Below are 24359 nucleotides of genomic sequence, written 5' to 3'. Positions count from 1 at the left end.
ACCACAAATAATCATACAGGAGTTAATATATAAATTGATTCTGTGAAATCAGGGACGAGGAGGGGAAACTGACCCGCAAACTTATTGAATGCATCAACACCTTTTTGCTGAAGGATGGCCCAAACCTGGGATACAAATGTGTGAAGATTCATAATGCAGTTCAAGAGTTTATATTTCGTTGTTGGCCGGTGACTCTTGATCAGGCTTTGAAGGTTCTGGTGACCTGACTTGCACTATTGTTACTTTGTTTGGATTGCAACTTTGTTACATCTTTGTGCTTCATCTATTTGATTGTAATTTCTGTTACAGAGTTTGTTCATTACCTACGCAAAAGTTCAGCTGAAGCTTGCCAGGGCTATTCCAGAGATTTTGGAGAAACTTGTTGACATCATCATTAAGGAACTGGACAAAAATGTTAACACCGGACCTGGTTTTCTGTGGTAGTGCAATTTTTTTTTGTTAACAGCACTTTATGATTTTGAATTCTTCATTGATCAAATTCAATTAATGCAGGTGTGAGGCACCTCGAGATGAGAAAGCTGTGTCGTTAAGATGCTTCCAAGAGGAATGGATGGATCTATCTGCTAGTGTTTTTTATCTGGTATGAATCTGCCCAACCCATCCCTGCACATGTGCACAGACCCCGCCACCTCCACCATGCAATCACTCACAAGTCACTAATCAGATTTGTGAGTCTTCTACTTAATAAATCATGTCATCCTTGCACGGTTACAATCAACGTGATACAAACATTTAGGTCCACAAATGCACACTGAAGACACCGAATAGGGAGAAAAGGTTGAAGACAGATCACATTCTGAACCTCATCATTGATGGCCTTTCGAAAGGATCTCTGTTTTGGTAAGTTAATTAGTCATCATCTATACCCCCTCAAATGAAAAGCATACTTTATCTGGTCACTTATGAAATATAAGGTGTGCCACCCTTAGTTTTCTTCCTTCGAGGCTTCAACCCTCGTACAGCTGTCCAAGAGCCACTTGTTATAAATGCCTCCTTTTCTATACTTCTCCAAGACTCTAAATTGTTGGTTCCTTCTTTGTGTGGTGGCTATAGCTTCTTCTGACGAAAACAACATACGATTTTCTCACATATATCTGTATAAACCAAATGCTTTGTTATTCCCTTCACGAAGCTGATGCAAGTCTCTCTTCCATGAAAAGAAAATCTTCCATCATGTATAAAGTCATTCTATTTCAGTGTTGCAACCTGAATCCTCCTTAGCTAAATCTTCAGCTCTATTATGCTCTAATAACTGCTAAAAGTTTGGTATTTTGGGGTAGTTTCGTCTATGCACACCACAACATTTGATGCGCTGTCTCTTAATTGGCTTGTGTGTTTTCCATTGTTAGCGCGCCCCACCTAGCCAACCCGACTATAAAACCCAGGTGTTATAGTGGGAGGGGTGGGGGCTTTTATCCATAGTCCATCATTCGCCCTACGGCGTGCGAGCCCGGCGTAGCCCGCAGCAGGTTCTAGTGCCCGGCGTAGCCCGCAGCAGGCCTCAGCACACGAGAGGCGCAGGGGAAATCGCGCAGCGGAAATGCGTGGCCGGGTGGGTTCGAACCAGGGACCTCGGCTCTGATACCATGTTAGCGCGCCCCACCTAGCCAACCCGACCATAAAACCCAGGTGTTATAGTGGGAGGGGTGGGGGCTTTTATCCATAGTCCATCATCCATGCTCCTTACAATTGATAACCTTGCTGCTAAAATGATATGTTATGTAATAGAACTTATCAAGAATTTTCGTGGTGCTTAAGTGGTGAGAACAACTCTTCCTCTTTATTCTCATGTTATTAGTTTTTTTTTTATGTTGGTTTCCCACAGGAGTGGCTCTGTTTGTTTTCTGATCCACAAGTATGGATATCGAGTGGACAAATCTTTGCTAATTAGTTGGTTTGAAGCAAGCTGCAAAGCTTTGAGAAGGTAACTTTACTTTCATAGTTTTTTTCCTTGCATGGTAATTTGCCATAGCTAGTAAAGTGAGTGCTTGCTTTGGTTCATTTTTTCTGATGCCTGCTTTTAGTAAATACTTCTGCTGTTACGATCTTGTGGTTTTCAGATGTATAGTTTAGGCATTGCATTCCAAATCATATGGCTGATATTAATGCTACAATGGTATAGAGAAAAATATACCAACTCATAAATGAGGCTATAAGTTCCAGTGTATGCATGGTTTTTCTTCTCTATCAAAGCTGAAGGAATATGAAGTTACACTTGTGTTATTTCTTCTGCTCAACACAGATGAAATGTGCTAACAGAACATGGCTAACATCTTTAAATTTTGAATTGAACAATAAATGGTGGATCTCTCTAAAATTCAATTATTTTTCATGTTTTCATTAGCTACTAGATTCCTGGAAGATGCTCATGTTAATTAGTTTATTTCTTCGTTGAAGACTTGTGTTTTACTATTTTGTAGTGATATATTCTGTCATTATGGTCGTTCTGCAACATATGATTCATTGACTGCTGTTATGTTTGTACAGTGTCTTGAGCCATGCAAATGCCATACGGTTTCAGGACTCGATACTCTGGCTTCTCAGGTTTGTTTTGTTTTGGTTGTATTGATACCTGGTTTAATCCTTTTTTGCTTTCCTTCGCCCCCTTTTCTGGGTGTGTGTCTGTTTTTTTTTTGTGTGTGTGTGTTGGGGTGGGGTGGGGGGTGGGGGGGGGTTTATGACTTACAGCATCTTGTGCTGTTTTATGTTGCCTAACGGATATGCATTTATGTACTTTTAAAATGTAAATGGAGACCAAGTAAAATGATCATCCGCTCCTGCAATATTTGCTTTTATGCCTCACTGTAATTTGTTAACTTGTCATTCATCTTAACAGGGCGCTCAAGGAGTTCTCCATGGTGCTCATGCTCAAACCTAGGGAGGAAGCACAATTTCATTTAACAAAAAGCGAGGTTAAAATTTCAAATCCACATTTTGTTTTGCATGTGCTTTTTGAACTTCAGGTTATTTTTGGTGTTTAGCTTATTCGTTTAAATTTTAACCATTAGTCAACTAGCTTAAGGATACGGAAGATCAATCTTCATCTTAGGTTGTCCCTTTATCACCTATATATACTAATTGCTATAAGCACACTCTTAAAAATTTCACCTCATCATTTGCAATCTTGTAAATGTACAAAAAAGAGAACATTCACAAAGTTGTAGTGGTCTGGGAATATCCTGTCATAGTCGGGCACCCGTATCAGCGATGCTGACGCCGCGAGATCAAGGAGTTCAGCACCAAGCCCAGTTCAAGTTGAGCATCTAGATGAGTTTGAGTCATTTGAGTCCAGATTGGTCTAGAGATAGGAGTTTCAAGTTTGAGTCTGTTAAGGATAGAAATCTGTGTTCGTTAGGAGATTGGATTGGAGATTTGAGTTTGTTAGATACTTTGGGGTCAAGTATGACTCTGTATTGGGGCTATATAATGCTCCTAAACTATTCATGTTAATCAAGAAAGAATTTACCGCCAAACATATTCCAAGCTTCGTCTTTGGGCGTGACTGCGTGAGTGCGTGACGCAACATGGCGCCACCCAAGTTCAAGCGTTCAGGTCAGCAACCTACATATACCCACCACTACATTCTACGACCAAGACACTACCCATCCACGATCCGCGTGACATATTCATTGAGTGATAGCAAGATTGTACACAATGCTATATAGGCTGGGATTTTTCTTCGTATATTTGTAGGGAGAACTGCTCCAAATATCTGTTCTTGAAAGGACCAATGCTTACTTAAGAGGTGCTACTTCTGAAGTTTAAGTGATATTGCTGATGCATTTTGATTCGCATGCACCTCATCTAGACTACAGTTATCTATATATCCCCTTGCCTTTGATTTTTGATCTAGCTGCAGGGGCGACGCTATGTTGGTCTTGCATGGTGCCCATGCACCAGGGTAAAAGATGAAAATACCTTTAACTAGACTAATTTTCACCATATATTCCTATAACAATTTATAAGTTACTTAAGGTGTGCCCCAGGGCTAATTTATATCTAGCTTCGCCTCTGTCTAGCTGGAAGAACAACTTTTGTTGCTTACAGCAGCACCATCTAACTTATGGAGATTGTGATAGGAACATATTATCCCTTTAATAATTATACATATCATGAATGGGGCCAGCCCTTTAATAATTTACCTGTTTATTGCAGATGTCAATTGTTGAAGGTTGCTGGCAAGACATATGGAATTCCCTTATTCATGCACTCCCTTTGTTTAGCAGCATTGTGCTAGTTGTGAGCACCTGCTATCTCTATATGGAACTTTTTCTTATATTGCTGTATTGCTCCTATATTTTTAACATTACTTAGTCTAACAAAATGTATGCAACTGTCCATAGGTTGTGGTGTTTATTGAAGAAGAATTATTGAACAAGCATTGAACTCTAATAAATTAAATTGGCAATTATATGAAAGTGTAATATGTCTCTTTTGAACTTTTCTGGTTATTGTATATTTGTATTCTATTTCCATCTCATCCATTTTCCACATTTTCAGGGTTCAAAACTCTCGAATGCAATGATGTCTTTGCTAGTCCCCATACTGGATGGACTGTTATGTATTAGTAGCATATGTACACTGATGTTGTCTCACTGCTTCTAGCAATGCAGTGAACTATCACTGTAATTTCTTGAATGCAATTAAATTTTACTGGTACTGCATTTGAATATTTGGGAATTTAGAAACTGAAAATTTGGCCACAATTGTATTACTTTAAACTGCACTTGGAGTTGTGATCTTTACCTGATTTACCCATGGTCCATTGCATTGTTTTCTTAAAGACCATTCAGGACTGCTTACTACGACGAGTTTATTTTCTGACGAGCTTACTTGATGTGACAAGTTGAATGTTTATAAGATTTCACGTGTTATGATGCTTCTAGAGCATCATTTTTGAGTTGCTGTTTGCCTAATTCTAGGCAGAACTCTGTTTCTTTTTTTCCGAAGAACTGAACTTCTTTATGTGCAAAATAGCAGTCTTTTGCTGTCTGTCCTATCTTACAAACACAATTCGTACCTCATTACAGCATGTGGCACTTATCTACTTCTACCCTTTGATTGAGACTGTACTTTTGTAGGCTGATGCAGCACTGATTTTGCTGGGTGGAATGATTGTGAGGGTTAGTTTCTCATCCTCAGTTATCAATTTACCATTCAACAGAAGCTCTAACTACCTGTGGATAAACTTGTAGCTAGCATTCTTCTTATTAATTGTTGGTGTATATGTGAGCCCATGTATAGAGGCTCATATATAGGATTTATATATCCCACCCTTCTAGGGTTTGAAGGAATACATCTCATTATTCTCTCCTACATGACATAATTAGCCTAGGGTTAGAGTTTACTCTCTCCTCCCTCCCCTCCCAGCCGCCGCCGCCGGCGCATGGCCGGCCGCCGGCACCGCCCCTCCCGGCGCCGCCCCTCCCCTCCCCTTCCTCCTTCCCTCCCCTTCCTCTCTCCCCTGCTGCTGGCCCTGCTCGCGACCCCGCGTGGACGCCGGCCGCCGCCTCCACCCCTGCTCTGGGCGCGTGGACGCCGGCCGCCGCGGCCTTGCCTGGCCCTGCCGCCGCCGCCGCCGCTACTGCGGGCGCGCGGGGGGCGCGGCCTCCTCTGTTCTGGGTGCCACCCAGCCGTCGCCGCCGGACGCCGCGACCCCCTCTTCCTCTGCTCCAGCCGCGCCGCCCTCCTGGCCCCTGCTTCTGCCCGCCCAGCCCCCGGCCGCCGCCGCCCCTGCTGGCGCGCGCGGGGGGGGGGGGGACTTCCTGGCGCCGGCCGCCGCTGCTAGCACCGCGAGCGCGCCGGTCCTCACGGTCGCCTTCCTGGCGCCGGTCGCTGCTGCTGCTGCGAGCGCGTGTGCGCCTGACCGTGAGCGCCTTGCTGCTCTGCCGCCGGCTGCTGAGCCTGGCCTTGGCGCGTGGCCGCCCTCCGCGCCGTGGCCATGCGCGGCCACCGACCCCGCGCCTGGACGGCCGCCGCTCCGCGCCGCAGGCTGCTCCGCGCCGTGATCATGCGCGACCTCCCCTGCTCCCGCCATGGGCGTGGGCGTGGGTGCGGCCCCTGCCGCCGCCGCCCAGGCTGCCGTTGCAGCCTGGCGTGCCCTGCAACGCGAGCTCGACGCGCTTACTGCTATCGAGCAGATCACTGTGGTTCGCTGCACGACCCCAGAGTTTACAGATGCCGCGGCTGCCCTGCCCGCGACCTCCCCTGCTCTGGGGTCCCCTGCGTCCGGTGGCGGTCGAGCGCCCGCCCGCGACCTCCCCTGCTCTGGGAACCGGCATCCCTGGCGGCGCCGCCGTCGCGCAGGCCGCCGTGCCCGCCGCATACGCCGAGCAGGCTCGCGCGGGCCGCCGCCTCCCTCGCCGCCGCGCAGGCCGCCGCGCACGCCCCTGCTGCCAGACTTACCGTGCACGCGCCCGCGCTCGCGACGGCCGCGGTGCCCGCGCCCCTGCACACGCCCGACCCCCTCCTTGGAGCTCTTCTCACCGGCCAGACCGGAGGTGGGGGAAGCCGATGGCGTCGTCGGCGGAGCGGACGTGGTGGTGGTGCTCGGGGCACTCCGGACCCGACTCCGGCTCCCACTCCTGCTATGCCCTGGCCATCTTTCAGCGCCCCATGGCCAGGGCGCATCCCGATGTGGCCGGTTCAGGGTCAAGGGGGGGGGGGCTCGTCCTCAGCCGGCGGTCATGCTCGCTGCTACTGCTCCCTTGTTCGCGCCGTTCTAGACCCTGCCCGTTCCACCCAGCCAGCAGCCGACTTGGCCTGGGGGTGGGACCAGGCCGCACTGGCGCAGTCCTTCAGCGCCATGGGTCGGACGCCGCCGGTCAGCACCGAGTGGATCGCCGACTCGGGTGCCTCCTTCCACACCACCCCACATGCCGGTATCCTCTCTTCTGTCCGACCCCCACACCCCTCTTGTCCTTCTTCCATCATGGTTGGTGACGGGTCTTGCCTTCTTGTCACCGCCGTGGGTTCTGCTCCTGGTTCTTTTCGTCTTCCCAATGTCCTTGTTGCTCCTCAGATGATTCATAACCTTCTTTCCATTCGTCAGTTTACAGCTGACAATTCTTGTTTCATCGAGTTTGACTCTTCTGGCCTCACTGTAAAGGATTCGGCCTCCCGGCGTCCGCTACTCCGGTGTGACAGCACGGGCCCCCTTTACACCCTTCGCCTTCCTTCTTCCACTGCACCACTCTCGCCTTCTTCTTCGCCCTGGCTGTCTTGGTCTGCCGCTTTTACCGCGACGCCATCTTCCACCACCTGGCACCGCCGTCTTGGTCACCCTGGCCGTGACGCTCTGGCTCAGCTCAGTCGTAGTGCCGATGTTCCTGGGACTAGGGCTCTTGCTGAGCACCTCTGCCATGCGTGCCAGCTCGGTCGTCATGTTCGGCTTTCTTTTTCTTTTTCTTCTTCGCATGCGACGCATGCCTTCGATCTTGTTCACTGTGACCTGTGGACTTCTCCTGTTCTTAGCCTCTCTGGTTATAAGTACTATCTGGTGGTGGTCGATGATTTCTCGCACTACTCTTGGACCTTTCTGTTGCGGGCCAAGTCTGAGACCTTCCCCACCTTTCTCCACTTCTTTGCCTGGGTGTCCACTCAGTTCGGCCTCACCGTTAAGGCCGTCCAGTGTGACAACGGGCGTGAGTTCGACAACTCCACTTCCTGTTCTTTCTTCCTCTCTCGGGGTGTTCAGCTGCGTATGCCTTGTCCGTATACCTCTCCTCAGAACGGCAAGGCTGAGCGGATGATTCGCACGACGAATGACATCATGCGCACTCTTCTGATCCAGGCCTCTCTGCCCCTGTGCTTCTGGGCCGAGAGCCTCAACACCGCCACCTACTTGCTTAACCGTCTTCCGTCCACTGCTTCTCCTGCTCCCACTCCACACCACGCCCTCTTCGGTACCCCTCCTCGATACGACCACCTTCGGGTCTTCGGGTGTGTGTTACCCTAACACCTCCGCCACCGCTTCTCACAAGCTGGCGTCCCGCTCGACTCGTTGTGTGTTCTTTGAGTACTTCCTTGACCACCAGAGGTACCGATGCTTTGACCTCACCTCTCGCCGCGTCCTGATCTCCCGACACGTCGTCTTTGACGAGTCGGATTTCCTCTACTCCACCTCCTCCACACCTTCTCCTGAACCCGAGTTGGAGTCTGTTTCCGACTGACCCGGTGGTTCAGCCACCGTTACCTGTCTGTCCTTTCCCTGCAGGTTTTCCCGGTGCACCGACACCGCTTCCGGTGACCCCTGCTGCACCACGCGCAGGCCCGGTGCCTGCAGTCGCGCCACGCGCGGCCTTGGTGCCCGTGGTCGCGCCACACGCGGCCCCCGGACTTCCTGTCGTGCCGTGCGCGGCCCCGGGGTCCCTGCTGCGCCACGCGCGGCCCCTGTGCCTCCTCCTGCACCTGCGCGGTACGCTCAGCCGGTGCAGGTGTACCAGCGTCGCTCGGCGCCGGCACCGGCGCCGCCACGGTACGCTCAGCCGGTGCAGGTGTACTGGCGTCGGTCGGCGCCGACAACGGCGCCGCCTTCGGCTCCTGAGGCTCCTGCGACGCCTACAACGGAGCCGTCGCTGCCGCCGCCTCTGCCGCCTCGCTCTCAAGCCGAGCCGGCGGTGTACCACCCGCCAGTCGCCCATCGGGATCCTCGACATGTCCATCCCATGGTGACTCGGCGGATGGCGTCTCCGGCCGCGACTCTCTCCGCCACCGAGGGAGAGCCGCGGGTCTCTCCGGTACCCTCTGTCCGCGACGCCTTGGCGGATCCTCACTGGCGTCGCGCGATGGAAGAGGAGTACGCGGCTCTCCTTGCTAACCAGACGTGGGACCTCGTGCCGCGTTCGTCGGGTGGCAATGTGGTCACTGGCAAGTGGATTTGGACTCACAAGCGTCGGGCTGACGACACACTGGAGCTCTACAAGGCTCGCTGGGTTCTCCGGGGTTTCACCCAGCGGCCTGGTGTGTATGATGAGACCTTCAGTCCAGTGGTGAAGCCCGCTACGGTGCGCACGGTCCTCTCGCTTGCGCTCTTTCGCTCCTGGCCTGTGCACCAGCTGGATGTGAAGAATGCGTTTCTTTATGGCACTGTCAGAGACAGTCTACTGCAGTCAGCCAGCGGGATTTGTGGACTCGAGTCGTCCGGATATGGTCTGCCGGCTCAACAAGTCCCTCTATGGTCTGAAGCAGGCTCCTCGGGCTTGGTACTCTCGGTTCGCCACGTTCTTGCTGACTTTGGGGTTCAACGAGGGCAAGGCTGACACTTCTCTATTCATCTATCGCCGTGGGGATGAGACTGCCTACCTGCTGCTCTATGTTGATATTGTGCTCACCACCTTCAGTCAGCAGTTGCTTGAGCGGGTCATCTACTCTCTGCAGCAGGAGTTTGCTATGAAGGATTTGGGTCAGCTCCACCACTTCTTGGGCGTCACTGTTGAGCCTCGCCCGTCTGGCCCATAGTCACAGGATTCGGGGTCGATGCCTCGTCCCTCGACCCGGGAACGCCGTTCCGATTCGAGGGTCGGGGTCGAAAAGGGTCAGTGTCCCATTTAAGGTTGGATCGTGTCCCGGTTTGAAAGGGGTCGCAGCCCCATTCCTAGCAGATTTAATTGGGATAAGGAGGTTAAGGACTGTGGATTGATATGGTTTTTGTTAGATAATGAGCTGAGTACGTGTAGCATGGTCTAAATGTACTCTTTTATACGTTTCTTATATGCTTGTGCAGATTCGTTTCTTCATTAGTAGCACATATATAGTTTTTGTCTTTATAAAGACACATCGATCCGAAGATATCGACCCCGATGAATCAGGGTCGTGTTCCACATAATAATTTATCGTTCCATAGATATATACCCCCTTCGTACCACAATTTTATAAAGTGACGACCCTCGACCCTCGACCCCGTTCCTCGACCCGGTCGACCTAGGGACTTTGTGACTATGGTCTGGCCTTCTCCTTCACCAGCGGCAGTACGCACTCGATATTCTGGAGCGGGCTAGAATGACTGATTGCAAGCCCTGCTCCACTCCTGTCGACACTCAGGCGAAGCTGTCTGCTGATCTGGGTGATCCGGTGGCTGTTCCTACTGCCTACCGGAGTCTGGCTGGCGCTTTGCAGTACCTCACCTTCACCAGACCGGACCTCACTTACGCTGTTCAGCAGGTCTGTCTCCATATGCATGATCCCCGGGAGTCACACCTTGCTGCGCTGAAGCGTCTCCTCCGCTACGTCCGTGGCACTGTGAACCTCGGCATGGTGCTTCACCGCTCGTCCTCTACTGAGCTAGTGGTCTACACCGACGCTGACTGGGCTGGCTGCCAGGACACTCGTCGCTCTACTTCCGGCTACGCTGTCTTCCTGGGCAGCAACCTGGTCTCCTGGTCGTCCAAGCGGCAGCCGGTTGTCTCCCGCTCCAGTGCTGAGGCGGAGTACCGGGCTGTCGCTAATGGTGTGGCGGAGGCGTCCTGGCTACGACAGCTCTTGGCGGAGCTTCACAGGCCGCTCGCCAAGAGCACGCTCGTCTACTGCGACAACGTCAGCGCCGTGTATCTCTCCACCAATCCCGTCCAGCATTAGCGGACGAAGCATGTGGAGATCAAACTACACTTCGTGCGCGACAGAGTCGCCATCGGCGATGTTCGGGTACTCCATGTCCCGACTACCTCCCAGTTTGCTGACATCTTCACCAAGAGACTGCCCTACTCGACATTCTCGGAGTTTCGCTCCAGCCTCAACGTAGCCGGTGGCTAGTTGTGGCGGGGGGGGGGGGGGGGTATTTGACCTTTGTACTGTACTTGTACTCTTTTCTTGTCCAGTTTTGAACACCGCTGCTCCGGTAGTTCAGACTGCGGGGGGTGTTGGCTTTCTTGTTGTCCAGTCTTGAACACCGCTGTGTCGGTAGTTCAGATTGTGGGGGGGTGTTGGTGTATATGTGAGCCCATGTATAGAGGCACATCTAGAGGCCCATGTATAGGATCTATATATCCCACCCTTCTAGGGTTTGGAGGAATACATCTCATTATTCTCTCCTACATTAATACATGCTGAACTGCAAGGTTCTGGATCTTTCAAAAAAAAAACTTGTAGTTAGCATTGATGTTTCAATATAGTAATATTATGTTCTTTTTCACTTCTTCCAGGACCAAGTTCATGCATCATTTCTATCAGAAGATACATGGAACCTGCAAATATTTAAACAGTTGCCATCACCGTATGCCTTCTTTCCTTTTTTTTGTAATTATTATCAATTGATTTAATCCTGACAATATCTTAGCTACAACTTTTCTAAGTTGGCACTTCATTTTTTATGCTTTTTTTGGAAGCTTTTTTTTATGCTTTTCATTGATTGGATTTTTATTATGACACATGTGCTGCTCTTTTCTTTTTTATTTTGATAGATGATGACTTGTTGAATAATACCCACTTTGTTATTGGGACTCCAAACTGAGTGCTTTAAGTCACTCTGAGATTATTGAAATTTTACACAAATACACAATATTTGAAGCTAATTAACTGTAGAATGGTGTGAACTTGCTGAACATACATACATAGATGTATTTTATGATCATTGATTTAGAGAAATGGTGGTCGCTATTGCTTACATGTTGACTACAATAGTAGTCAGTTCTTTGAACAACTGTTGTGCTGGTTAAGACATCTATGTAGATTCTAGAATTACCTTTTACATTTTGTAAGGATTGTTTAAAATGGCCTCCAATCACTACGATATGTAGTTATGTACATCTACTGAGTTGGGTTTATAGTTGGACAAGCAAATTTTCCTGTGTGTTGCTATGAGCGAAGGCCATATGTATATATTACGACATTATAATTCTAAATATGATTGTTGTAAAAGTTTGATATATTATAGGAAAAAGTTCAATTTACTCCCCTCAACTATAGCCAAAGTCTGGATATTCAGACTTTTTCCTTTTATTATATCTTTATATTTTCTTATTTTAGCCAGAGAGTTCATATAGCTGGAGTACAGCACGATCTACTCTAATTCTACTATCTGATATGAGTCTTGAGGATTTGGTTTCACAAATGGCTACACAAGAAACCGAGGTTTTGGGACTAAGATCATGGAGGAACATAGTCAAGGATGTCAAACAAAATGTACGGCCTACGGAAATAAATGCATACAGAGGTGACACTACTGGAGGCATGACATGTTCATAGTTGTGGCACGAACACGTTAGTACACATCGTGTGTGAAACATGGCAGCTACAACCCTCCAGGCTTGCTGTGCTCGTACGAGCCATGCAATTGGCGATGTATGTGTACGTGCTCAAGACTTCAAAGTTTTTGCGTGCACTTGCTGCATGCATACTCAGATGGATGAGTTCCGGTGGTGCAGCAGTAGCATGCAGCAGATGTAGGAGCAGCTTGGTTGCCTGCAGTCGGCGCGGCCTGGCTCGCGTACGACGCATGGCCCAAGGCACCACCAGATGCTGTTTGGTGCGAACCCAGCACGGGTAGTGGCTAGGCAGCTCCAGGGGCAGTGAACAGCAGGAGGAACCAGGGCTGTAGCCTTTTCATGGAAGCATGTAGCAAGTAGCAGACAGAACCATGTATAGTGACTCAAACAGTCAAAGACGGACGAAACATCCTGCAGTTTATTATTAGGGAACAGATTGACAACAGGAAGGAAGTAATGCTTGCCGAATATATCAGCTGTTTAGGCTGTCCAATTCAAGTATGCAACGGGGTATATTTTTATTTAGGGGAACTGAATGAGAATTTTTTCATCTCATAAGCCTGAAACTGAAAGTTGAATCCATCTACTTGCACTTATATATTAAGTGAAGTTTAAGGCTTTGAACCTACACTAAAATTACAAACATATTGTGATAGTGTTTGCTTGCACCAAGAGCAGAATGGATTGGCTGCAATTGTGGAGAAAAGTAACTTGGGCACCATTGAGTCCTTTCCACTCTTAGTTGAAGTCATCTTCATGGTGGCATAGTTCTGGCAATTCAATTATATATATATATTTTTGGGATATGTTCGGCATTTTGACCTAGACTTTTTTTCAATATTCTTTGCTTAAGTTGATGTTGTAGCATATAGTCATTTGTAATGTTCTGGCTTTGTGATATAAATTCTTAGAATGTCATGTTGGTTACTACAGAAGTTACGCTTACAGGCTTTATTGCTCCTTATTGGTGCTTTCAGGTCTGCATTGTATTTCATTGCTTGTTACTTCTCAAGGATAGGCTTTCAGGTATGTTTGCTATCTTATACTACTTCTGTTATTCTGTTGGGCCTCCGTGGTTGGGTGCTAAAAATTAGGCTAGTAGTTGTTAGCGTAATGTTGCTGCAACTGTTTTATTTGAAAGTATAAGTTGTCCTATACCTTACTCCTGTAATTAGGGTAAAGGCATCAGGACTGGACATGGGAGAATGTGCTGAGATCGTTTTTCCCAGTCCTGTAGTTTGTTTCAAAAGTAGTTTCAATTGATTTGGTTATGTAGTCGAATCAGCTGTCCCCAAGCGGATGTTTTATTTTTTTAATATTTTTGTTTACTGATTGCTCAGTGATCACATGCAACATGTTGCTGGTTATTTTGAGAGCGATCATCTGTGTAATTGTCATAGTTATTAATGACACTTATGCTGCAATTGATTATCCTCTGCACATTTTGCCAAAAATTAAACATGAGTAAAAGACGAGAATTCTAATCTTGAGTTTTATGTATTTCCATGCTTGCGAGACTACAATGTCGAAATGATTATTGTAAACCAGTACATAATAGCTAGTGCGATTATGTGCATTGATAACCAACTGAAAAAGTGTGTTTTAATGTGTATGGCGAGCTTGTAAACTTGTGAATGTGTTTGGAATGCGTTGGAGTGTGTCGTTTTGTACTCTTTGGTACACTTTCTTCTTGATGAAATGACACGCCACTCTCCTGTGTTGTTCAAGAAAACGGGCCAAATCAGCTTATTCGTTTGCTGTAGTTCTGATCACATTTCGCTGTTCCAACAGCAGTCACTTGTGATGTAGTTGCTATTTATCTTCTTTATTTCAAATACACAAAAAAAGAGTGATCCTTTTCTTTGATGTCTCGCTATGCAGGGTGACTTGTCCAGTTCGATCTTTATTCGGAAGAATCTGCTAAGATCAACTTTGGAGCTAGTACATTCAAAGGTCAGATTTATATTTGCAAGGGCGTATGTAACAAATTTTCTATCTTCTTAATGCAATAACATGCAGTTCAGCTGCGTGTTCTGAAAGGGGCGTACCCCGTGCAAAAGCTCCCACACTAGGTGTGGTCTGGGGAAGGGAATTTCTGGGCAGCCAACCTTGCACAATTCCTTTGGAATTCTGCAAAGAGGCTGGTTTGAATCCAGGACCTCCAGGCCACAAGTGGAGAGTCTCTACCACTGCGTATTAGAGGGGGTTTTGCCACATATATCCCCTAGAGTGTGGTACATGTTGTCTTTGGTGATAGATAAACGAACTTTGTGCCACAGTGGCACATTTAGGCAAGGGATAAAAAATGTATAAGTATCGCTTCAACTTGATTTTTCGACATTTATAAACAACGTATAAGCATCGTCACAACTTAATTGTGATTTAGCTTCTGCATCGAGGAAAAACACATATGGATGATGCTTTGAATTGTAGTTGCATTTCAGTTTGGGGCTTATTGTGATGTAGCTTCTGCATCGAGCAAAAACACATGGATCATGCTGTGAATTTTAGTCGCATTTCAGTTTGGGGCTTATTGTTCACTATATGCTGCCGTGATGATTATATTTTTGCTATTGTGAACCCAAACCTAGTAGGGTAGTGGACTTTTTTTTTTCTCGAACACGCAGGAGAGCTGCGTATCTTTCTATTAAGAAGAAGAGTGGCCAATTTACATCACCGATCACCCACCTTGGGCCAGAATGGGTGACGGTTCAACAAAACTCATAAAAGACTCTTACGGAAAAAGATAGAGGGTAGTGGACTTGAGGGAGTACGTTTCCACCTATTAAGGTTCAAATCCTAGTGGTGAACCCTTACAGACATGCTGGTGCTGGTAAAACACTTAACCCTGTATGCGAGTTTCTTGTGCGAGAAGGGCACACCTGGGTTTGTGAGTTTGCTGTAGCGGGCGCTGTTGGTGTATATTGAGCCCATGTATAGATGCCATCTAGTTGCCCATGTATAGGAACTATATATCCCACCTTTCTAGGATTTGGAGGAATACAAGCCATTATTCTCTCCATCATGGTATCATTAGCCTAGGGTTAGGGATCCCTCCTCTCTCCTCCCTCCCTTCCTCCCAGCCGCCGCCGCCGCCGGCAGCCATGGCCGGCCGCCGGCGCCCCCTCCTCTCTCCTCCTTCCCTCCCATTCCCTCCTCTTCCACTGCTTCAGCCTCCTCTGCGCTGGGCGCGCCTAGATCTGCGCCGCCGCCGCCTGCTCTGCTCCAGGCCGCCGCCGACGCCAACCCCTGGCGCGGCCCGGCCGCCGCCTTGGTGGCCGTGTAGCCGGCGCCGGACGATGCTGCGGCCGCCGCCGCCGTGGGGGGCCGCGGGATCCGCCACCGCGGGCGCTGCTGGCGCTGCAGACGCTGCCGCCGGCCCCCTGCTGCTCGAGCAGGGGCCTCCCGTGCCGCCCCAGCAGCTGCTCGACGACACCACCGCCCAAGGTCCCCTGCGCGCCGCCCAGCAGGGTCCCCTGCTGCCCGACGCCGCCGCTGCCGCCGCTGTTGGCGCGGGGGCTGCGGGGCCAGCAGTGCGACACTGCCGTCGATCCGGCCGCCCTGCGGGCCGTGGTGCAGTTGCTGCAGGCCGCGGGCGTCGATCCGGCCGCCCTGTAGGCCGCGGCGCAGCTGCTGCAGGATCCCGTCGCCGCCGCTGCGGCCCACTGCGCCGCTGTCGCTGCGGGCAAGCAGCCTGTCGCTGACGCCGCGCTTGATGCCGCGTGGACCGGGCTCGGGATGTCGCCCGCGGATGCGCCGCTCTCCGCGGGCTGCAGGCCGACACCGCTCTCGCCGCAGCCCTCCTCGCCGCCAAGTCGGAGGCTTTGGCGGCCCAGGAGCGGGTCCGCGTGGCTGCCCTCGCCTGGGAGCGCGAGCGCGCCGCGGCCGAAGCCTCCGCTCTCCGGATCGCCGAGGCGGAGCACTTCCTCTGCGTCTCCTTCGGCCGGCCCGTCGTCCTCGAGCCCGACGTCTCTTCCTCCCACCAGGCCCCGCCCGCTGGATCTGGAGCCCGGTACGACCCGACCGACCCCATGGTTGCCCAGCTCCACCTCCAGACTGCCGGTGTCCAGAACATCAGGGCCCTGGTCACCGTCCTCCTCGACCCGACGTCCTCCTCCTACGGACGCTGGCGGGACCAGGTCCTGCTCGCCTTCCGCCGCTACGCCCTCGACGACCACGTCCTCGACACGCCGATCGAGGCGCAGGACGTGGCGTGGCTGCGCCTCGACAGCGTCGCCATGTCCTGGATCGTCGGGACCATCTCCCTAGATCTTCAGGACCTCGTCAGGACCCACAGCGGCACCGCGCGACAGGCCTGGGTGGCGTCGAGGGGCAGTTCCTCGGCAACGCCGAGTTTCTGCGCCCTCCAGCTCGACGCCACCTTCCGTACCTTCGAGCTGGGGGACCTCTCCGTTGGGGAGTACTGCCGGCGGATGAAGGGCATGGCTGATGCTCTTCACGACCTCGGGGATCCGGTGTCCGATCGGGTCTTGGTGCTCAATGTCCTGCGGGGCCTGAGCAGCACCTATGACCACCTGAGGACCTGGATCACCCGCCAGAGGCCCTTCCCCTCTTTCCTGCAGGTCCGGGACGACCTCGCCCTCGAGGAGATTACCAGGGGTCTCGCACCCGGATCGTCCTCGTCCACCCCCACTGCGCTCGTCGCTGCTCCACCGGCTTCCTCCGCCGCTCCTACCACCTCTCTTTGGTGCTGCTCCCGCCGGGCCGACCAGAGGTGTGGGGAGGGGGGGGGGGGTGTGGACGTCGTCGACGGGGGGGGGGGGGGACGTGGCACTGGTGGCCCTGCTTCTGGGGGTACCGGTACCGGTGGGGGCCGTCGGGGCACGCCGACTCCGCCGACTCCGGCTCCGGCCCCTGCCCCTGGAGGTATGCCCTGGCCATCCTTCAGCAACCCATGGTCAGGGCGCATCTCGATGTGGCCTTTCCAGGGTCCGGCGGGGGGGGGGGGGGGGCTCGTCCTCCACACCAGCCGGCGGCCATGGTCACCGGCGCTGCTCCCCTCTTCGCGCCGTCGTGGACTCTGCCCGCTCAGGCCAGCCAGCAGCCGACCTGGCCTTGGGGGTGGGACTAGGCCGCACTGGCGCAGTCATTCAGCACCATGGGGCTGACACCGCCGGTCAGCACCGAATGGATCGCCGACTCGGGTGCCTCCTTCCACACCACCCCAGACGCCGGTATCCTCTCTTCTGTCCGACCCCCACACCCCTCTTGTCCTTTTTCCATCATGGTTGGTGATGGGTCTTGCCTTTCTGTCACCGTCGTGGATTCTGCTCCTCGTCTTCTTAATGTTCTTGTTGCTCCTCAGATGGTTCACAACCTTCTTTCCATCCGCCAGTTTACTGCTGACAACTCCTATTTTATCGAATTTGACTCTTCTGGTCTTACTGTGAAGGATTCGGCTTCCCGACGCCCGCTCCTCCGATGTGACAGCCCGATGTGACAGCCTGGGGCCCCTTTACACTCTTCGGCTTTCTGCTTCCGCTGCTCCGCCTTCGGTTTCTTCTTCTTCGTCTGCTGCTTTTGCCGTGACGCCTTCTTCCACCACCTGGCACCGCCGGCTTGGTCACTCCGGCCGCGACGTTTTGGCTCTGCTCAGTCATAGTACCGATGTTCCATGTACTAGGGCTCCTGCTGAGCACCTCTGTCATGCGTGCTAGTTAGGTCGTCATGTTAGACTTCAGTTTTCTTCGCATGCTGCGCATGTTTTTGATCTTACTCACTGTGACCTGTGGACATCCCCCGTACTCAGCATGTCTGGCTATAAATATTATCTGGTCGTGATGGATGATTTTTCAAATTACTCTTGGACTTTCCCTTTGCGTGCCAAGTCTGAGACCTTTCTCACTCTCCTCCACTTCTTTGCCTGGGTGTCCACTCAGTTCGGCCTCATCGTTAAGGCCGTCTAGTGTGACAACGGGCGGGAGTTCGATAACTCCACCTCCCGTTCCTTCTTCCTCTCGGGGTGTTCAGCTGCGTATGTCTTGTCCGTATACCTCTCATCAGAACGGCAAGGCTGAGCGGATGATTCCCATGACGAACGACGTCGTGCGCACCCTTCTGATCCAGGCCTATGCCCCCGCGCTTCTGGGCTGAGAGCCTCCACACCGCCACCTACCTGCTCAACCGCCTTCCGTCCACTGCTTATCCTGCTCCCACTCCACACCACGCTCTCTTCGGTACCCCTCCTCGGCATATCCATCCCATGGTAACTCGGCGGATGGCGTCTCAGGCCGCGACTCTCTCCGCCACCGAGAGAGAGCCGCGGGTCTCAACGGTACCCTTCTCTGTCCGCGACGCCTTGGCGGATCCTCATTGGCGTCGCGCGATGGAAGAGGAGTACGCGACTCTTCTTGCCAACCAGACGTGGGACCTCGTGCCGCGTCCGTTTGGTTGCAATGTGGTGACTGGCAAGTGGATCTGGACGCATAAGCGTCGGGCTGATGGCACATTGGAGCGCTACAAGGCTCGCTGGGTTCTCCGGGGGTTCACAAAACGGCTTGGTGTGGACTGATGAGACCTTCAGTCCAGTCGTGAAGCCCGCTACGGTGGGCACGGTCCTCTCACTTGCGCTCTCGCGCTCTTGGGCTGTGCACTAGCTAGACGTGAAGAATGCATTTCTTCACGGCACTTTGTCAGAGGCTGTCTACTGCTCTCAGCCAGCGGGATTTGTGGACTCGAGTCGTCCGGATATGGTCTGCCGGCTCAACAAGTCTCTATGGTCTGAAGCAGGCTCCTCGGGCTTGGTACTCTCGGTTCGTCACGTTCTTGCTGACATTGGGGTTCACCGAGGCCAAGTCTGACACGTCTCTCTTCATCTACCGCCGTGGGGATGAGACTGCCTATCTGCTGTTATATGTCGATGACATGTGCTCACAACCTCCAGTCAGCGATTGCTTCAGAATGTCATCTCCTCTCAGGTGAAGCTGTCTGCTGATCTGGGAGATCCGGTGGCTGATCCTACTGCCTACCGGAGTCTGGCCGGCGCTTTGCAGTACCTCACCTTCACCAGGCCGGACCTCACCTACGCGGTTCAGCAGGTCTGTCAACATATGCATGATCCCCGGGAGTTACACCTTGCTGCGCTGAAGCGTCTCCTCCGCTACGTCCGTGGCACTGTGGACCTCGGCCTGGTTCTTCACCGCTCGTCCTCTACTGAGCTGATTGTCTACACCGACGCTGACTGGGCTGGCTGTCCGGACACTCGTCGCTCCACTTCCGGCTATGCCGTCTTCCTCGGCGGCAATCTGGTCTCCTAGTCGTCCAAGCGGCAGCCGGTTGTCTCCCGCTCCATTGCCGAGGCGGAATACCGTACTGTCGTTAACGCCGTGGCGGAGGCGTCCTGGCTACGACAGCTCTTGGCGGAGCTCCACAGCCCGCTTGCTAAGAGCACGCTCGTCTACTGCGACAACGTCAGCGCCGTGTATCTCTCCACCAACCCCGTCCAGCATCAGTGGACGTCGGACAAAGCACGTGGTGATTGACTTGCACTTCGTGCGCGACAGTGTCGCAATCGGCGATGTTCGGGTACTCCGTGTCCAGACCACCTCACAGTTTGCTGACATCTTCACCAAGGGACTACTCTCCTCGACCTTCTCGGAGTTTCGCTCCAGCCTCAACGTAGCAGGTGGCTAGTTGTGGCTGCGGGGGGGGGGGGTATTTACCCTTTGTACTTTCTTCTTGTCCAGTCTTAACACCGCTGCGTCGGTAGTTCAGACTGCGGGGGGTATTAGCTTGTTGTCCAGTCTTGAACACCGCTGCGCCGGTAGTTCAGACTGCACGGGGGGGGGGGTGTTGGTGTATATTGAGCCCATATATAGAGGCCCATCTAGTGGCCCATGTATAGGAACTATATATCCCACCCTTCTAGGGTTTGGAGGAATACAAGCCATTATTCTCTCCATCAGGCGCGTATGCGTCCTTTCCTTGTAATTGCCCCAAAAAGGTTATAGTTTGCTATATGGATTAAGATTATGTTGAATAAAAGAGCTAAATGGACTTTAATTCACTTTTAGGACTCCATAATGTATTTGTGATTATGCTATGTACCACTATATCCATCTATAAACAGGTTGAATGGTTCACTTTTTTTTACAGGAATTCTCTCTCTTGAACGAGCAAAATGTTGTTCTCATTCCTGAAGCTATTTTCTCACTGTGTGCTGCTTTTGTGTCATCACCAATTAATTCATCAGATTCGTTACAACTATTTGGTGATTGTAAAATTAATTCTAAGGTATGCTATTAGTTAGTTGTCACAAGTTTTTTTTTTCCAGATCACATTGAGTATTTTTAAGCTTACGCTTTTGTTGACCTTGTGCGAATTTGATTGTCATAAAGTCTCTTGAGGACGAGACCTGGGTTCTCAAAGATGAGCTGCTCTACTCAGTTGAAGCTTTATCAAAAATCACTCTGGATAGTTCTGCCAAGGTGCTTTACTCTTTGTCCATTATTGTTTCCGAGTTACTCTGCTAGTAGTCACCCTGGATAGTTCTGCCAAGGTGCTTTACTCTTAGTCCGTTATGGTTTCCGAGTTACTCTGCTAGTAGTTCATTGAAACTTCATGATTGGTTATAACACTTTTCCTGGCGATGTAGTCTTTTATTTTCGTCCATTTGGTTTGAGCCTGAGGTTGAAGCTGTTAAGGCTATAAGTGTCATTGTACTAATCTAGGGTTTGGGGTCTCCTCTTGTATATATAGCCCTTTGGGCCTCTCTCAATATAGACATCTAGTTCAGTCCTCTTCTCTCTATTCCTAAAAGAAGCTTTTTCAGACAGATAGTTTTTCTCATATTTGTAACTAGAACTCTATATTCTTCCTCAATAAAATGATACGTAGCCCTCACAAGTTGATGTAAAATGAAGCATGCTTTGAGCTGCATGCCTTTTCTATATTTTTGCTGTACTTGTTGGGAGATGGAGGGTTCTTTCTCTTCTCATGGATTATGGTACACTTACGGACCACCTTCTTCACACAAAGGCCCATCAGACCTGAGACTAAACATGGCACTAATTACACATTGTGCAATTTAGCATGGAAGCAGTTGAACTGAAAGAGTTCATGTAACTATGCAGTGCTTATTTGTGGCATATTAGTTAAGCACTAGCATACTGGTGCATTCCATCTTAAATGCTTGTTATTTTGAATGGTTCAATAAAGTTTAGCAAGACTTGAACCCATGGTTCGTTGTCTCAGCAATTCAGACTTTGGTAGTTGTAGAAAGATTATCAATTCCATGACAGTTATTTCTGTTTTATTGTTTCCACCATAAAGTGACAGAATATGGTTAATTGGTAAACAGGTTATTTCTGATAAATGCCACCGCATACACCTTCCTGGGACTATCCAGCAACCAATGCTTCTTGAGCTCATAGACTTCATCAAAGGATTTGTGGCCTCAAACGATCATTTTGAGAAATTGGACTTATCTACTCTTGTATTTGTCTGTTCTCTTCTCTGCAATCTTATTCATTGTTCATTGTTGTCAAGGTATATGTTTAATTGTCATCTCTTCTTCTGCATTTATACGTTAATATGTCATTGGTACAATGCTTACATCTATAAGAAAATTTTGGACCAGATGACATTGAGTACCATAACTAATTTTGTTTTGCCTTGAGTACCAATATAGTTCTGCCTTTGAATTCATAATTTACTGTGTTAGGGATTTAATGCCCCATTGGTAGGATCTTGGGTTCGAACTCCATCCTTCCCATTTTCTATTCCTTTGCCCAAAGTCTTGGGCTCTTGGCCAGCCTTGGTTGAGTCCACGTGGCTCTCAGGCTGGTGAACTGGGTTGTTCAACAGGCTGCTTTGAATTCATAATTTACTGTGTTAGGGATATACCCATTGGTAGGATCTTGGGTTCAAACTCCATCCTTCCCATTTTCTATTCCTTTGCCCAAAGTCTTGGGCTCTTGGCCAGCCTTGGTTGAGTCCACGTGGCTCTCAGGCTGGTGAACTGGGTTGTTCAACAGGCTGGTTTCCAGTGGTTCCATGTAAAACTGGCACCAACCAGTTTATTCTAATTCACATGCGTGGCAGTGCCCTGATGGGCCCTTGTTTAACTGACGGCCTGGTCTGTTTTAGTGGCTCAAGCTATATCTTGAATATCATTTAGCACCCATGATTCTTGTAGTATTTATCTATCCTTATGCTTAACATCCTTTTGTTTTTCTGTGAGGTTTTTTCAGGGTCATGGGAGATAAATCTTCACTTCTGCAGGAAGTATTAAATTATATCACCAATATTATAAAATATATTGTGTCATTTGTTGTGAAAAAGAACGTTGAACTTTCTCATGGTGTTACTAACCTAAGTTCACCATTGGATACAATGGGCTCCACTTTATCCTCATTCAAGAGCTTTCTGTCTTCTCCGATATTTAATCTGTCTAGAGTTGATAATGGAGTTAGTTCTGTGGTTATCGAGGGTGTTACTGAATTACTCGATGAACTCTTGGTTGCAATTTCTCAGCTGTTTTCTCAACTCTCTAGTTTAGCTAACAATTTTGATGGAGAGAGTACCGGTAAAGTGTTGCCAATATCTTGTGTAAACTCAGAAGATCTAAATCCTATTGTTGATTGCAAAAGTAGTGTTGCTGATATGGATCTTGATGTGATGGACTCTGGTGAAGTAGAATCTGTCACTAGTGGGAGTGGAAATATGGGTAGCTTCTTACGGCCATTGGAGTGGAAGCTAGAACTAGTTAGAATTATTTCAACTTTTTTCTCGGTGTCATCGCTTCATACATGGGAAATCTTGTACAGCTTGGTGGAGAAAGAAAGTGATGTGAAGGTACACATTTCTAACATGCTTAATATGTTCTTTCACTGCAGTGCTATTTTGTAACATCTGGTTTCTTTTTTGCAGGTTCGTCAGGTCATCTTGCTTAATCTTTGCAGAAATATCCCTGGTCCATCTAAAACTGTATCTTCCATGGTACTGTCTCACGTATTTGTAACTATACCAAATTTTTAATTGTCTGGCTTATGAGTTTAATTTTAAAATGTTGATTTTGGTCATGCAGGTCCATCTTATAAATGATATGAGGGACAGATGTGCAAGTTCATTACTTAACTCTACAGAGTGTTTAGCCTGTGTACATGCTTTGCTAAGAACATTGGTAACTCTCCGTGATGGTGCGCAAAGTACTGATGGACAGCCTCAAGGATGCAAAGGGATTTTCAGTGAGGTTGGTATTTGACATGTGTTATAAGTAACTTGCCCTGTTGACTTTCTGCTAAACGTCACACTTTATTTGTTTGAGTCACATTTAATTTTGTAGCTTTCGTCTTGTACTATTTTATTTGAATCTTTAAGGTTTCATCAAGTGAATATCAGTTTTGTATGCTGCAAATTTTAATTTTTTATTGATGAGAATTTTAATTAGTTGAACCAAAATCTCTGAGACTAAGCCATTAGAAATGTAGCAGCCACAATAAATCATTGTCTTGAAACTGACCTTCATTTCTTTAATCATGAAATACTTTCTAATCAAGGAAGAGCAATTATTTATGGTACAATTTATTCACCTTTTCTTCCGATTATCTGTGAACTTCTTGGTAGGCGTTTTTAATTTTTACATGATGTATTTCTGTAGTACGGCACCATTCCTGATTTTTTTTTCTGGACCCTTGTTGGATTGATCTTTCTAGCCTGCAATTTTATTATTAAGCAGAGCTGCGTATCATTATATTAAGAAACACACACACACACACACACTAGTTATTTGTGTAAACTCAGACTACAAACTAAATGCGAAGTATATTAGAAGACAGCCAACCATGCTTGGCGAAAATTTCCATTGCCGCTGTGTCCAACACATGACATGCCCACTTCATTCTTTGTTTATCTCTCTCCTTCGGTAGGATGGACCAACACTGTGTCCAGCATGTAGCCATGAAAAGGGTATGCATATAAGAATATAATCCCTTTTTATCAACAAAAGCATGTTGTGTCTACTCAAACAAATGTAATTTTTTTCTTTTTGCCATACGTTTCAATCATCCGGCTGGTGTCCATGAGACCAGCCAGCTTAATTCGTTTGTAACCTTCATCTCTGAGTCCTAATATAATGTTAGGGATTCATTAGGTGGTTAGTAACTTGGTAGCACCTTA

General features: G+C 49.3%; 1 protein-coding gene across 8 annotated transcripts in view; it reads left to right on the top strand.

The window, feature by feature from the left end:
- Positions 1–24359, top strand: part of LOC120706262 (serine/threonine-protein kinase ATM) — an 83338-nt gene that overhangs the window by 1994 nt on the left and 56985 nt on the right. For 6 of the 8 annotated variants that reach the window (XR_005688237.1, XM_039990861.1, XM_039990858.1 and 3 more), the window contains exons 6-23: positions 53–212; positions 310–440; positions 514–601; positions 758–861; positions 1847–1945; positions 2509–2565; positions 2858–2933; positions 4177–4260; positions 5103–5144; positions 11160–11230; positions 13199–13247; positions 14103–14174; positions 20337–20474; positions 20579–20668; positions 21541–21728; positions 22433–23036; positions 23112–23180; positions 23269–23433. Coding sequence is in view for 7 of the 8 variants with exons in the window: in XM_039990861.1 (XP_039846795.1) it covers positions 53–212; positions 310–440; positions 514–601; positions 758–861; positions 1847–1945; positions 2509–2565; positions 2858–2933; positions 4177–4260; positions 5103–5144; positions 11160–11230; positions 13199–13247; positions 14103–14174; positions 20337–20474; positions 20579–20668; positions 21541–21728; positions 22433–23036; positions 23112–23180; positions 23269–23433 (2287 nt within the window). In the remaining variant the exon portion in view is untranslated. Of the gene's footprint in view, positions 1–52; positions 213–309; positions 441–513; positions 602–757; positions 862–1846; positions 1946–2508; positions 2566–2857; positions 2934–4176; positions 4261–4535; positions 4647–5102; positions 5145–11159; positions 11231–13198; positions 13248–14102; positions 14175–20336; positions 20475–20578; positions 20669–21540; positions 21729–22432; positions 23037–23111; positions 23181–23268; positions 23434–24359 lie in introns of those variants that run through there. The other 2 variants (XM_039990859.1, XM_039990864.1) reach the window with 2 other exon arrangements.

Source organism: Panicum virgatum, chromosome 5K (genome assembly GCF_016808335.1).
Source record: "Panicum virgatum strain AP13 chromosome 5K, P.virgatum_v5, whole genome shotgun sequence".
In the NCBI taxonomy this organism is placed as follows: Eukaryota; Viridiplantae; Streptophyta; class Magnoliopsida; order Poales; family Poaceae; genus Panicum; species Panicum virgatum.
The sequence above is the reverse complement of the archived record's forward strand: the minus strand, read 5'-3'. Positions and strand labels throughout refer to the sequence as shown.